At 35.9% G+C, this 16,298-nt stretch overlaps 1 protein-coding gene across 1 annotated transcript; it reads right to left on the reverse strand.

The window, feature by feature from the left end:
• Positions 1-2,108: 2,108 nt before the first annotated feature.
• Positions 2,109-7,675, reverse strand: LOC140864426 (uncharacterized). Its single transcript, XM_073268604.1, has 7 exons — positions 7,281-7,675; positions 6,000-6,162; positions 4,098-4,298; positions 3,787-4,032; positions 3,357-3,504; positions 2,862-3,093; positions 2,109-2,782 (listed from the first exon to the last, which is right to left on the reverse strand). The coding sequence occupies exons 1-7, from the start codon at positions 7,606-7,608 to the stop codon at positions 2,445-2,447; spliced, it is 1,656 nt and encodes a 551-aa protein (XP_073124705.1). The 5' UTR covers positions 7,609-7,675; the 3' UTR covers positions 2,109-2,444.
• Positions 7,676-16,298: the final 8,623 nt, after the last annotated feature.

Below are 16,298 nucleotides of genomic sequence, written 5' to 3' on the forward strand. Positions count from 1 at the left end.
TTTAGACGGCACAACATGGCGGCCCCTGAGGTAGGATATGATTAACGGAAGAAACGATGAATTTGTGGGAAAAGCTAATCATGCTTCAACTTTGTATAAACTTATAACTTATTATTCAAATTTTCAAATTCAGAGTCAGAGAGTTTCTTAAATTTTGAATTGAAACTGGATATTCTTAGTCCTCTGCAGTACATATATATTTGAGCTTGTTTGTTCTTCAGGTAAAATGAGGATTTTGGCAGAACAAAGTGAAAATACTGCTTCATGCTTAAGTGTTGTGAAATTGTTGGCATGTTTAATCTATGGATGAATGTATCTTAAATACCTCTGCATATCCTCTTGTCTATGGAATTTTTGAACCAATGGCATCATTCGATTGGAAAAAGTTCTTCACAAAATTTCAAAATTTTGTGTACGAAAAACTAAGAAGTGCTTTCTAAAATCTCTGCCAAACAGAGCCTAAGAATAGCTCTTTAGGTTTAAAAATTAGATAGGCTGATTTGGCTCATTGGAGTAAGAACTATTTAAGAAATGTTCATTGGTCTCTGAAGAAAAAGTTCACTATTTCCAAATGGTGGACAGTCATGTTTAAGATTTATACCAAGCATAGTATTCTTATGTGGATAGATGGTATCGATTCGATCCTTACCACTAGACGAATGCATCCTTGGCAATGGTATCCGATAGTTAAATTACAGTAATTTGTGTGGGAGCACTGATCATAGAAATGTTTACTACCGATGTATTTTCAGTTAAGTGTCAAAACTTTGCTTGATACATTTGTTGAACAAGAAAGATAGACCCAGTTGACATTAGAAAAAGGAAGTGTTGCATTCAGTGTCCAACACAGGGCATGACAAGATTGTACTTTTATTTGGATAATGTTTTACCATCAATTGACTCTACTTTATTTTTTTCAATTAACTCTACTTGTACGATTATAATTGCAATAAATTTGTTTGTATCTTTCTGCATAAATGAACTTGTAATGATAAATAAGAATTTCTATTCTAGATTCATGAACTTGTAATGATAAACGAGGAATACTTCAGTTTTTCATTCACTGTTAATTACCATTAGTTTATTCTCCTGCAATCTGCCATTATCCCCGATAATTTAGGATCCTCATTAATGAATAGCATATTGTGATTTTAACGTCCATGTATGAAGCATGGATAATCTATTCCAAATCTGCATTATAAGCCAATAAATTTGGAATCATTATACGATTTTACGCCACCGCTCTTTTTCAAATGCGATTTTATACTTTATTCATAGTTTGGATACAAAAGTCATTGGCTTAAAAAAAACACTTAAATAAGTTCAGTTTTCTAAAATGTTTTTGCTAAAAAAAAAACACAAGCGGTTTTAACGTTTGGATAAATGTTAAAAAAATGATTTTTTTTTAAAACAAAAACAGAAGCCACAGCCAAAATTTCAGATTTTTAAAAAATCAGTTATTTGTACTTAAATAAGAGCTTTCATAAAAACTGCTGCTGTAAACAAACACTTAAGTTTTTAAGAAAAACAATATTCTTTTTTTAAAAAAAATGTTTTTTTTTTTTTTTTACTTCAGTAATCAAACACGCACTCTGAATCATTGCTGCTTCTTTTGAAAGAAGTGAATAAATACTGGGAGGTTTGTCCTCTGCATTGACCTTTATATGGTGCATCAAATGCATACGTTATTGTTTAAAGTGGTCTAAATTATCTATTTATATATTCATCCAAAAATTCTGGAGCATCATATGCATACGATGATTGCATGTCGTTTAGGATTTCTGAACTGAGATGAGTACTTGTTTTATCACAGTTTGCTACTCTTGCATTCAGCATCATTATTTCTCCAACTTACATAATAAGCAAAGAAATACACACGTTGAAGTATAAAAAAAATGTGTGGACCATTTTAAAGGTCGTTTCATTTGTCGTTTTTTTTTTAATGGAAAATCAATCATCATACATGCAATGGTAAATTATGGAAGATTTTCATAATACATACGAAAACATTTTTTTTCAAGAGTAAGAACATTAATTTTACCACAGTAGTATTATGCGATTATCAATTTTAGTTTTTTTCTTGATGAGTTTAACAAGTCAGACAAAAATAGAAATTTATAGAAAAAAAACTAACGTATTTATATGTCAAGCTGGCCGACTATAGAAAATAATGATAGAACAAAGTCGATAACTGTTGAAAAATAATTACAGAACTAAGTACACACGAACCCATAATTAATTAAGATATACCTCGGTGCACCGAGTCGTGTTCCGTGCATGACTTGGAGAAGAATGGGACTTACACGGCGGAGAAACACGATCCTTTGAGAAGCAACTGAGTGGTGTTGGTTTTGGATTCAGCATGGCCAAGGGGCGACGGAGTCGTAGAGAAGCATAATAGTGAATAGGCAAATGTACAACACACAATCCAAGTACTCTCAAACTCAAATAAGAGGGACAGAAACCACCGGGGTCTTCCTCCTGCGACAAAAGTGGTTTAGGTAGTCGTCATTAGATGTTCCAAACCCTGAGAGCTTGATGCCATATGCTTCCATCCTTCGTATGTCACGTGGAATAGGGGACTGCCAAAGTCCATCCCACCAAGCAGGGGCAAGAACAGGTGTTAAAGCGCATTGATTGGAGCGGCTGCGACAGCTTAGTGGACCAGCAAATCTGTTCCATACATGTCCCCATCCAACCTGGTTCTTCAAACCCTCTGAAAGCAAAGTACCTTGGAAGCTGCTAAAGAATCTAAGGACAGAATGGCTAGAACTATTTTCATCTGCAGGCAGGTGCAGAGGAAGAAACTAATTATGAGAATATATATCTGAATGACAGAATTCGAAATGAAAGGCAATTACCTAGTCTACAAGCAGCTGCAAGTGCTGCAATCAATTGAATATAGGTTGTCCCAACCCGTCGATGAGCTCCCGAAATTACAGCATGTTTAGCACGTGATGCCAGAAAAAAATCAACAAAGGCTACCCATCTGGGTGCTGGGCCCCAGTCCTTTACTCTAAAATTTGAGCTGTTTGACTTGTTATTGATGGCAGAAATATTTAACTCGAAATTTTTGTAATCGAAATGAACAACCTGAAAGGGAAAGTTCAACAAGGTTCAGGAATGTGTATAATTATTAGCATGACATAAGTGCAAGTATGTCCTAAAGATGATTAGAAACCAAAGTATGCACACTAACATGAGAAGCATATATCCTTCTAAAAAATGTCTCATCGCAAGAAAGAACACCGACATTCAGGCCTCATTGCGATTTTACTTCACTGTAATATTGCAATAAATTAGCATGCATTTGAGAAGAATATGCTTGTCATAGCAATAAAGGAAGGGATACTTACTTCTGTAAATTCCTCTAAAATTGGTACAATGTCTTTCACCAGAGAAGGGGTATCTGTAACCAAAACCAACTTAGGTCTCGATATCATTGAAGTATCCTGAACAGTTTTTTTCACACAGTCCAAGGCTGCTTGTATTGCTCTCACTGACCTGCAAAAAGTAGGGAAAAAATCCAGCATGTCTCTACCAAAGGCCATAAGATAATGCATAGGTAAAAGTTATGTGAAATCTCATGCAACATAATTCTATTCCATGAATAAAGAAAACCCAATCATATACATCTTTGTGAGCGTAAACAAATCCTTCAATTTTTTTTCTAACTAATAAATATAGAAAAAGTTAGTTATTTGATCCATGTACCATGAAAGAAGAAGTGGACAACTTGCTAATTTTACAATATCATTTCCATCCTTAGTTATTGTGCTGCATTACCTATTCATCATCATCCGCATGTGCAGTACAATATCAGGGTCCTGACTGCCATTAAGAGCCCAATTTACTGCCTGCTCAATGTTTTTTGAAGGAAAGATTAAAACCCTCATTAATTCTCCAAACACATTAGCCCTGTGTTGAAGATCTTCAGGTTTCCCAAATAGATAAGAAGCTGCTTCCCTCATTTCAGGATGTACATTCTTTAAGAAAAACTGTGCAGCCACAGCATCTGTAGCATTTTGAAACCTAATGGAACATTATTTAATAATTATGTGCCAATTTACCGATAATTACTGCATATTTTACAGTACCATATGATTGGCTCTTGCCATTTCCTCCAATTACTGCAGAGAACATTTGTCAACGCCGGTTTCTGAAAATCATCAATCCTCATTGTAAGATGTCTCCCATACTTTGCCAGACAGCGATTCTTTCTCCACAGATGCTTTACTTCTTTCATTGTAAAGGTTTGGTTGGAATAAGAGATGTAATCACCGAAAGGGTATTTACCCCTAAATTTTAGAAGATATAATGAATTAGTTTAAATTAATCAACATGAGCCGCTAGACTTAAAAATGTATCATAAACCCTGGAATTTCATCGTATTCTTTCACATGACCAGACCAATTAATGGCTTCAATTTCCTGTAAATTGATGACGCATGATTCTAGCTTCACATACCTAATTCTCATAAACACATACCAAAAAAAAAATGTGAAGGTACAAAGCAACTAAATGTATCAACTAGTGAAGCAACAGTTGGACAAAATGGGGGAAGCACCAACAGAGGATCTCAAAACTTCAGATGCCAGGATGTCAAGGGATGAGACGAAGGTGAGGGCCACTCATATGTCCTTGAACACTCAAGTTAGACTACGGGCAGTCTTATCCATTAAAGTGGCTATACTAATGCAAAGAATATTTTTAGCATCAACAAACACCGGAAGCAGAAAAGGTTAATTGGCTTCCTTTCACTTGGAAGGCGTTGCAGGGTTGTGCATTTACCCAGATCACAATGGAAAGATTTAGGCAACATAACCTCCATTTTAGACCCCCTATAGATAGGGAGAAATTTCCAAATGCAACAAGCATGCACCATGGAAGATTACCAGCGCAGTTTGAGCAATCGGCGGCACAATCAAGCACTTAACAAGTGAAAAAGAGGTTAACATTTTCACGGTGACTTGCAAGAAGATAAAGCCATCGAAATGGAACTTAAAACCCAGAGTACTTGACTGATGCCATCAGCCCTGCAATCTTTATGAAAGGAGATTTTTTTTTTTTTGGGTTGGGGGGGTTGGGGGTGGTTGTATTGCAAGACACTCTGGGAAGATTGCCAGCTGATCCTCCTAAGCCACCATGGGTGAAAAAATTGGGTAGACAGTGGACTGGAAAATATAGAAGGAAGAATAAACAGGTTGTGTCACAATTATGAAGAGCTTTAAACGCCTAGGCATTAATGCAAGAAACTATTTTGGTCAGAAGGGATTCAAGAAGCAATACCATTAGAGGAAAGGGAGGATATAAACGTGTTGTTATACCCTCATCCATGTTTGAGGCCGAAGTGCCGAACTAAAGTCTCAAGGGGCCAGTAATGTCATGGGCCACCAACGTGACCCAACAAATGCAGAGCATGAGAAAGTGTGATTTCTCAGGGCTCTAGGTTTTTAATGTTCCATGACAGCTAGAATCCTGCGATAGTTATCAATTGTTAAGACTACATTTATTTTATCAGATTGCTTATCATCCAAATAAAAGTTGTTGAGTCATTATCCAACATGAGATAATGATAGGGTAGGTGGTAGGATCTCATTTTGCAGATTTCTGTTTATCAAGTTACGTGCATTTGTAGTTGTATATAAGGAAGTGGTATGGAATAAAAAATGACAGCTTGAATACTATCCTCATATTGATCATCAACGATCGTGAGGTTCTCTTCTTAAAATCCTCTATTTTTTTTTCCTATGATTTTCAAATAGGTAGACAAGGAAGAATACCCAATAAATCTAAAGATCTCACAGATCTTAATAACCAATCCATTCACCGCCATAACAAGATCCACCTCCCGGAAATAAAATTTACTTGGAGTTTAAAAATTGCAAGCAAGAAACAAAAGGTTACAGTCAATAATAATAATGAAAAAGAAGAAAACGAAGAAGAAGCACATATCCAAAATCCAAGGCAGAAAGGCTTGAGGGAGAACCAATATATGCCTGGTTTGCCCAATTATCAGTGATCTGTTCAACATCACACTAACGGCAGCAGCAGTTAAGATCTTGTACATTTCATTTCCCAAGCCGGCTTCTGAGGCCTTTCCAATAACAAAACCATGCTTGCAGAATTGGTGTTGAGGAAGTTCTCTCACTGTTAAAGCACCTGAATAAATATAAGTTTCATATCACCAGAATCTTTTGAGTTTTCTTATTCCAACAATAATCAAATATTACCAATTCAGGTAACATTAATTCACCCAATGAAAATAGAAGTCCGTATCAGCGACCAAAGAAATAGACTGTTTTTAAAATCATAGAAATAGTAAATGCACCGTTGTCAGTCGTTATAGCTCAGCAGATGTATAAAGTATATTTCCCACAACTTATCATCATCTTCTCTACGAAATAACAACTAAGGGAATCAAGGAAAAAATAACAGTCAAATAGTTGCAATGCATAATACACTACTATTGGTTGACCGATGAATAACAAATTTTTCTAAAAAAGATTATATTATAGTTCGAGGTTAGTAGATTTGTTAGTTAGTTGCTTGGAGTTAATTATTCATCAAATACCAGTGCTTGTACGTAAAAAGAATGATGTACACAGTACACTATTATTGCTTGCCACTATTATCGATTGATGGATGAAAAACAAATTTTTCTTGTTCAAGATTAGTTGATTAGTTAGTTTATCACTCAGTTAGTTGCTTGAAGTTAGTTATTTATCAAATATCAACAAACACTGATACATTTAATAAATAAATATAATATAATAATAACGCCAAGTAATGAACTAAGTGATTAACTAACTACTCAACTAATCTTGAACTCTAGCAATACACACTAACTTCCTTTAATGGCTCTGCGGGAGAACTCTCACACAGTTCGATCCAAGAGCGCTGCATATGACTTACTGTTATCAGTCCAAATTTATGATAACAAACTATATAAGGCATTTACGGTTACCCTCAACAGAACTCCATCACCATTTGGACTTCTTCAATCTATCTATGCTTTCATTGGATTCAGAGTGATTTGCTACCAAATAATATTAACCTAAGAAACAAAGCTCAATTCACTTAATTTCCGAATTTCAATCGAAATGTCATCTCCAACTCACGGCTAACTAAAACAGAAAACCTAAACCCTAGTGTCTTGCAAGAAAACAAAGTGGGGAAAAAGACGACTGGTTAACTACATCATTTATGCAACGAATTCCAGGACTCAATATGTCCACTACCACCGAGAAACGCGTAAAAGTTGGGGAAAACGAGAGTACCATTTCGGGCGAAGTGATCTTGAATGATTTCTCTCACTCTAAGACTTTCCTCCGCATATCCTCTGCCGAAGATCTCACCCATTTCTTCAACAGTCGCGCATTTCTTTGTAATGTTAATTTGTTTCGCAATATTCATCGTCGTATTCAGGGAGTAATCCTCATTTTCAGAGACTCCTAGGGTGTTATTGTTACCAGGAAGCGGGGAAGATGGATCAACGGACTTTATACCGAGCATCACAACGCCCAGAGTGGCGAATAATGCAATCACGAGGAGAAGACTCTGCACGGGGAATCGACGGCGGCGCCATGTCGTCGTCTTCGAGCTCATGTTCAACACCCGAGCATCGGAACAGAGCTTTTCTGAGCTGGGACGGGTGCGATGTATTGGATTTGGGCCCAATCAGTTGAAGGCCCAACGTTTGCATACAAAAATAAATTAATTAGTTTCTTAGATAGAAGTAGAACTAGTTAAATGCTTTTTTTTTTTATGTGAACTATATATTCTACGTATAAATAATTAGAGATGTTTAGTAGTTCGACTTTATGATATCGATTAATTTTTTTTTAAAAAAAAATACTCATTTAACTTATTAAACCCGCCCGGATCCGCCCCGCCATGTATATATGTATATATAATAAATTTAAAATGTACATGTATATATATAAATATAAAATATATATGTATTATTAATAATATATAATCATATTTTTATACTAAATAATTAATATTTTATCCATAAATTTTATTTTTTTTGAAAAATATTTTATCCGTAATTTTAGTGTATAATATTATTGGATTGAAATCAATTTATTTTATTATGATAGATTTAGTATAAAAATGTATCATTATAATATTTTTTTGGTTAATAATTATTAATTAATTATAATTTGATCAATTTTAACTTGTGAGAATATATTTTTTGTTTTAAATACTATCAATATATATTTAAAATTAAATTTAATTATTTTTTTTAATTTTATATTTTTTAATTTAATAAATTTAAAATTATTTAATTTTTGACAGATCCAACAGGTTTAACCCGAAACCCACCGGGTTCGCGGGCGGGGCGGATCCAGTCCAGTCCAAAGGGAGGCGTGGCGGGTCTCGAGTTTAGCCAGACTCGCCTCAGACCCACCCCGTTGTCATTCCTATCCCCGAAGACATGTTTCCTTATGCTAATTATCACATCAATCAAGAAGTTAAAATCATGTAATTAATAAATGTTGCCAAGTCGAGCTTTTCCATGACTGATTACTGTTGGAAAAAAAAATGTTGAATGAATTGTTGGATGAAAATGGCATGAAATGGGCTTGAATTACTTGTCCAAAAGACTTGTATACTTGTCCAAAAAGTTTGTACCAATTGATACAAAAATTTGAATTGATGAAATAAATTGGATGAAAAGTTGTCCCACATTGAAACATGTTCAATGTATTGTTCACCTTATATAATCCAACTTTGGATTATGGGATTGGGCACTTAGAGCACCGGATATTTTGTAAAGGGGCAAGACGCTAATCGATGCAACAAACACACGCGCGCGCACGGCGGGGCGAGGCGAGGTCTTATGATCAATTATTCTTTTTGGATAAAATTTGGTTCAAAAATAATATTTTATTATTTTTGTTAGTGCGCCCGTTCGGTAAGAAACTACCGACCGAGCGCAGCCCTCGTCTGCGAAACAGTAGGTTGGCCAAAAGTTGGGCGCTCGATCGGTGGAAATTTACAAACCGAGCGCAGCATCGTTTGAGCGAAACAGAAAGTTGGTAAAATGTGAGGCACTCGATCGGTTAAAAATTACCGACTGAGCGCGCCCTCTACAGTCCAAAAAGTTGCATCTATTTCTGGGCTTTTTCTGTCATGGGTTGCATCCTTACGCCATAAAACGTATTTTTTGGAGTCATAGTATATATATATATGATTGTTATAATGCAGAGGGATAATCTGGAAACATATGATAACGTAATTTATCAGATTTCTCTGCGAATTCTTCCCTCTCTCTCACAAAAGAAAAAGTTGATACATCTTTTAGTTCGACGAAGATCGAGATATTTGTTGTACTGCTATATCTCGATTGAATAGTCGTTGTATCTTAAAGACGATTGTCGCCAACATTGAGCACTGTTAACGGGCAATTTCGTCTTGCGGATACAGAGATTCTCTCGCCTCGACTTTGTTCATCATTGTGGGGACCTCGGGTTGCCAATCTCATCTTAGGGCAATTAATAAACAATTAACATTCATTAAACATCAAATAAAGAAACCAAGAGCAAAGTAAAATTATTTTTTTTTTTAAAATTCAGTGTCTCGCTCGATCGGTGAAAAATACCCGATCGAGCGAGCACAATTGCTCAACTCTCGGATGGAACACAATTTGGCCTCGCTCGATCCGTCAACTTCCGCAGATCGAGCGAGCCAAAAACTAAAATTCTCTGTTTGCAAAATTGATGGCCGCGCTCGATCTTGACTTTTCACAAGATCGAGCGTGCCCTCTGTTTCCAGCAAAACCAGCAATTCATTTTGCTGTCAATCCGATTCCTTCCATTTTAAATCATCAAAACATGGTCCAATACATGATATATCAATTCCAAAACATGCATATACATATAAACAAGGTCACAAGCATTTATACATGCATTTTATTACATCGAACAAGTCGCTAAAGAACGATAAACCACATAAACTATCTCAAGTTTCATACATGTAATTCAAAACCAACTAGACTAAAGTTTCATGCTTCTAAAGTTCAAGACATCATCTACAACCCGAGTCCTCACGTGCTAGACTCTCTCCCAGCTGTCAATGATGTCGATGACCAGCTCCTACCCCATCTGTTGTCATGCACACATACAAAACAAGACAACAGCCGGATAAACTCCGGTGAGAAAACATTCTCAGTATAACCAACATATAGAAAGCGTTAAATAAATCATCTTGACTCTATTTAAACTCGACTCAACAAATAGAGTACGTAAATGCTTTACATACGAATTGATTCACATAACTTCAAAGCCATCAAGATTCATAACTGATCTTGACATGGATATCCATCTAACGAGTTCGTAACCGACTCACAAATAAGGTTAACAGCAACCTTGGCATAGAATCAATTCAATATAGCATCATATCAACTCGAATATAAAGATCAACTACCTGAGATGGATCGACAACATCACAATCAAATCAAAAACATAAACAAGTATGTGGTTTTTGCGGGCCAACTCAAGATTAGTCGGTCTTGAGTTTCAAAGTCCCTACTTCGCGATGTCGTCATTATACCTTCGTTTATCTTGATTCTGAACTCTTCAAATCTAAAAGATACAACCAAAATACATATATCAACTTCATTTCAATCTATCATATCAAAATCGAGTCGAAAACAACATAAGATCATCGATCAAACTCATTTCAAACCTCAATCCAACTTCTTCGGTTCAAAGTCGTTGTCTCGAGTCGTTGGCCTTCCAAACTCGACTGAAACGGAAGAATAAAATTCCATAACATTCACATCATCAAGATAAGTGTTTCAGCTTAGCTATCGAATATCAAAACAGTCCAAAAACTCGATTAAATGGCGTAGCGATTGAAAATCGGTAACCGACGTAATCCTGAAACCATTTCTAACTTCTAACCAACTTATACATGTATTTCAAATCAATAACCAGCTGATATATCATTCAAACCTTCATCTCAATAGCTATAATCAACAACCATAAGTTGTAAATCATGTTTAGATGCATTCAATACAAACTTCTCAAACCGGTTTCGAGATAAAATCGCATATACGTCAATAAACATGATCAAAAACTCAACATCTGATATCTGTCAACTTTTGAGCTTCAAACCATGCTGAAAGATATAAAAACTTACACTAAATCGAATCCCTCGTCGTAAGGATTCCAGAACAATTTACGGAATCGAAATCGGACAACCGGTTCAAAAGATATAAGGATTTTAAAATCACAAATGCAAAGGAAAAGAAGAAGCTCGCTCCTCTGTTCTTATTTTCTGAATTTTCTACCAACAATACACGTGCACATGCTGAGTCTTTCATAATAATCTGATAACATTCAATAAAAATTGCACTTTAGTCCCTCAACTCTTCAATAATTGCCATTTGGTCCTCGGCCCTTATTTTAATTCAATTTCAATCCTAAATAATTTAAGAATATTAGAATTTAAATCAAAACTCTAAATATCCCCAAATTAAATATACTTGGATTAAAATTAAATAAATTTGGATTAATATTAATTAATCCCGGGCCTTACATTTCTCCCCCACTAAGACATGAGTTCGTCCTCGAATTCATAAACAGTATAGATATGCAATCTGCATGCTCATAAGAATAAAGAATAACTGAAAACTGAATAAGAACTCACATCAGTGAAATAGATAAGGAAATCGTTGCTTCATATCTTCTTCGACTTCCCACGTTGCTTCTTCAACTCCGTGTCTACTCCATTAAATCTTCACCAATGGAATTGTCTTCGTTCGGAGTTGCTTTGTCTTCCTATCAAGAATCTGAATAGGTCGCTCGAAGTAGCAAAGAGTATCATCCAACTCAGCTTCATCAGATCGAATCACATGAGACGCATCAGATATATACTTCCTTAACATCGATACACGAAAGACATCATGTATCCCAGATAAAGACATAGGAAGAGCGAGTCGATAAGCTATATTGTCTATCTTCTCGAGAATCTCATACGGCTCAATATACCTCGGAGATAATTTCCCTCGTTTGCCAAATCGAACGGTGCCTCTGAACGGTGAAATCTTCAGAAACACACTATCTCCCTGATCAAAAGATAACGGCCGTCGTCGTACATTTGCATATCTCGTCTGTCTATGCTGCGCTGTTCTCATTCTCTGCTGTATCAATTTTACTTTCTTAGTCATCTGTCTGATCATATCTGGCCCTAACTCAGGTACCTCAGAAACATCATCCCAATACAAAGGCGATCGACACTTCTTCCCATATAATGCTTCAAATGGTGCTATTTCTATACTCATCTGATAACTGTTGTTATAAGAAAATTTCACGAGTGGTATAGAATTTTGCCATGTAACGCCAAAATCAAGTACTACAGCTCTGAGCATATACTCATGCGTCTGAATAGTTCGTTCAGATTGACCGTCAGTTTGAGGATTGTAAGCAGTACTCAAATGTAAGCGCGTACCTAGAGCTTCTTGTAGACTATGCCAAAAGTGCGAAGTAAACCTCGGATCTCGATTAGATACAATCGACTTTGGCACACCATGTAGTCTTACCACTTCTCGAATATAGAGATCCGCCATTTGATCATGACGATAAGTCATTCGATAAGGAATAAAGCACGCAGATTTTGTCAATCTGTCGATGATCACCCAAATAGCATCGCATCCTCGAGATGATCGTGGAAACTTCGTTACAAAGTCCATGGAAATGTGGTCCCATTTCCATTCAGGAATCGATAAACTCTGTAATAAGCCATCTGGTTTCTTTCTTTCAGCTTTCACCTGTTGGCAATTCAAAAATTTAGATACAAATTCAGTCACATCAGACTTCATTTGTTTCCACCAGTACTGACTCTTCAAGTCGTTGTACATCTTTCTGCCTCCAGGGTGAACACTATAGCGACTGCAATGGGATTCTTTCAAAATATTCTGTCTCAAATCTGCAATATTGGGAACAACTCTTCGGTCATTCACATACAAGATATCATCATCACTAACCTTGTACTCAGACTGATGTCCTGATCGAATCATTTCAATCGATTTCTGCACATTCTGATCGGCTTTTTGTGCTTCTTTGATACGAATCAATAACTCTGGCTCAGCACTGATTGCATACACTCTCATTGGCTTCTATCTGTCTCAAATACATACCCCGAAATACAACAATCTTCAATCAAATTAGATACACCTATCGTAGACAAGGATAAAGCACATACCTTTCTACTTAGGGCATCCGATGCTGCATTAGATTTTCCCGGATAGTATTTGATTTCACAATCAAAATCCTTCAACAAATCAAGCCATCGTCGTTGTCTCATATTCAATTCAGATTGTGAGAACAGATACTTCAGACTTTTGTGATCAGAGAAGATTTCAAACTTCTTGCCATATAAGTAATGTCTCCAGATCTTCAATGCAAAGACAATTGCAGCCAATTCAAGATCATGAATCGGATACCTGACTTCATGTGGTTTCAGTTGTCGAGAAGCATAAGCGACAACATGTCCTTTTTGCATTAAAATACATCCCAAACCCTGGTGAGAAGCATCACAATAAACAATAAAATCACCATTACCTGTAGGGATTTTCAAAATCGGCGCTGTAGTCAATCTCTTCTTGAGTTCAACGAAACTTCTTTCACATGCCTCAGACCAAATAAATGGTGCATTCTTCTGTGTAAGCTGTGTAATAGGCTTCGCTATTGATGAAAAATCTCGAATGAAACGACGGTAATAACCTGCCAAGCCCATAAAACTTCGAATTTCTGGCACAGATGTCGGTCTCTGCCAACTGATCACAGCTTCAACCTTAATCGGATCCACTGAAATGCCATCTCCTGAAATTATATGACCAAGAAAAACAACTCGCTGCAACCAAAACTCACATTTGGATAACTTGGCATACAATTTCTCTTCTCTTAATATTCTCAATACAGTTCGGAGATGATCAGCATGTTCACCCAGATTCTTAGAGTATATCAAAATATCATCGATAAAGATAATCACAAAATCATCAAAATATCTTTGAAATACTCTATTCATCAATCCCATAAAAACTGCTGGTGCATTTGTTAGACCAAAAGGCATGACTATGAATTCATAATGGTCATACCTGGTTCTAAATGCAGTCTTAGGAATATCCTCATCTCTAACCCTCAGTTGATGATATCCGGATCGTAAGTCAATCTTCGAATATACCGACGAACCCTGCAATTGATCAAATAAATCATCGATACGAGGTAAAGGATAACGATTCTTTACCGTTGCTATGTTCAATTGCCGGTAGTCTATACATAATCTCATTGATCCGTCTTTCTTTCGAACAAATAATACCGGAGCACCCCATGGGGATACACTCGGTCTGATATATCCTTTGGCCAACAAGTCTTCAAGTTGGTCCTTCAATTCTTTCAGTTCAATCGGTGTCATTCGGTAAGGTGCTTTCGATATCGGCTGTGTACCTGGCATCAATTCAAAACCGAAATCTACTTCTCTGTACGGTGGCAATCCTGAAATCTCATTAGGGAATATGAAAAGAACTCGATTCTACTACTACTAATTTTTTTTTTCAAATAAATAACTAATACTTAATATAATATATATATATATATATATAATTAAAACGTATACATATATATATATAGTAAATAATTACTTTCTAAAATAATTATAAACATAAATAATTTTCCATAAAAATGTTCCAACTAAAATCCATAATAAGAATTTGCATGCAAATAAAATAAGTATAACTCATGTAATAAATCATCATCATCATAAAAATTCTCACCTAAAATCCATAAACCCATAATTAAATCATAAAACTTGTGCGGAAAACATAATAATATTCAATTCACTGAAAACATGAATAGAGCGATGGTCACGGGCTAGCCAACTGTCGGGATCTCATACGTCCTCACCGCCAGTCGGGGCTATATGCTTTACATCAGTGTCTACCTGCTCACCTACATCATTTAAGTCTAGTGAGCCTAGAGGCTCAGCACGCTCTATCTCATAATAACAACATGATTAAAAATAATGCATCGCATAACACATGCACGATACATAATAAATAATATATATACATGCATGTCCTAAATACATAGCTCATGGTCATCTCATAACATAACATAACATAACATACTCATAACATAGTCATCATGCATCATAATTAGGGCATATCATAATTTAAAAAAAACTCTGAAGGTTATATCCATGTCGTGTGACCGTGTAAGTGATTGATCAATCAAAGGACCAACGTACGTGGCGGTGGGATCTCCACCTCTTGGCCGCTTCACCAGGCTGACCCCGGATCCGTAGGCAAATCATCATAACATATGGAAAGGCAATCGGGCCCCAGAATCCCGACTCCCAGTCCCGTACTTTATGGAAAGGGCTCCGGGCCTAGGTATCCCATCCCCAATCCCGTAATTGTCACACACCCACTTCAACTTTCTTAAAATATTTTTATGCCCAACATCATACATATACGTACATTATCATGCACATCATAAAAATTATTCATGATCTTATTTTCATAAAAATATTGCCCTTAAATATATATTTAATTAATTAATAATATAATTATAAAAATAATACTTTTTCTTACTTAAAATATTCATGCAATAATTAAATACATATTTACGGACCATGCATATTTTTCATAGATTGGTTCAGGCTGCTGACTCCTTAGACTTATGCCCATTAACTTATACTTAAGCTCAAATAATTTATTCAAACTCAATAAGACACATCTGGCCCAATAACCATTCCCAAGACCATTAATCACCTAGACTGGCCCAAAAGTCCACTGACCGGCCCACAAATTCTCATGGGCTCCCAAGCCCATAAAAATTATTGGGCTAACTTAAATAAAATATTTGAGTCCTTTTAAGCTATATAGATCGTTTTCAAGTTGTCCATTTCCAATCAAACATTCATTCTTGTAAATATTGCAAATCCCATTTACAAAATTGCAAGAAAAACCATCTCTATCAAGTATAGAAATAGATATAATGTTTTTGACCAAATCCGGAACATATAAAACATCTCTCAAAAATAAAATAAAATGATTTGGAGGCCCAAATAATTTTATAACTAATTAATTTAGCCCAAAAACACAATAAATCATTAAATACTTAAAAATAAAAATACCCGAGCTTGGACCACCTAACTCGGACCCGGACCCAGACCCAGACCCAACCGACTTAACCCAAAATGTATTGACCTGATTTGGACCTAACCAAGCCCAGCCCATCCTAAGAATCTAAAGACCGAACAGTACGTACGAGAATTGCACAATT

This window comes from Henckelia pumila, chromosome 4 (genome assembly GCF_033568475.1).
Source record: "Henckelia pumila isolate YLH828 chromosome 4, ASM3356847v2, whole genome shotgun sequence".
Classification (NCBI taxonomy): Eukaryota; Viridiplantae; Streptophyta; class Magnoliopsida; order Lamiales; family Gesneriaceae; genus Henckelia; species Henckelia pumila.

Coding starts and splice junctions, on each gene's coding strand:
- LOC140864426 (XM_073268604.1), bottom strand. CDS start 7,608: ATGAGCTCGAAGACGACGACATGGCGCCGCCGTCGATTCCCCGTGCAG. Junction 3,505..3,786: donor ATGCGGATGATGATGAATAG/GTAATGCAGCAC, acceptor TACTTTTTGCAG/GTCAGTGAGAGCAATACAAG. Junction 2,783..2,861: donor TGCAGCTGCTTGTAGACTAG/GTAATTGCCTTT, acceptor ACCTGCCTGCAG/ATGAAAATAGTTCTAGCCAT.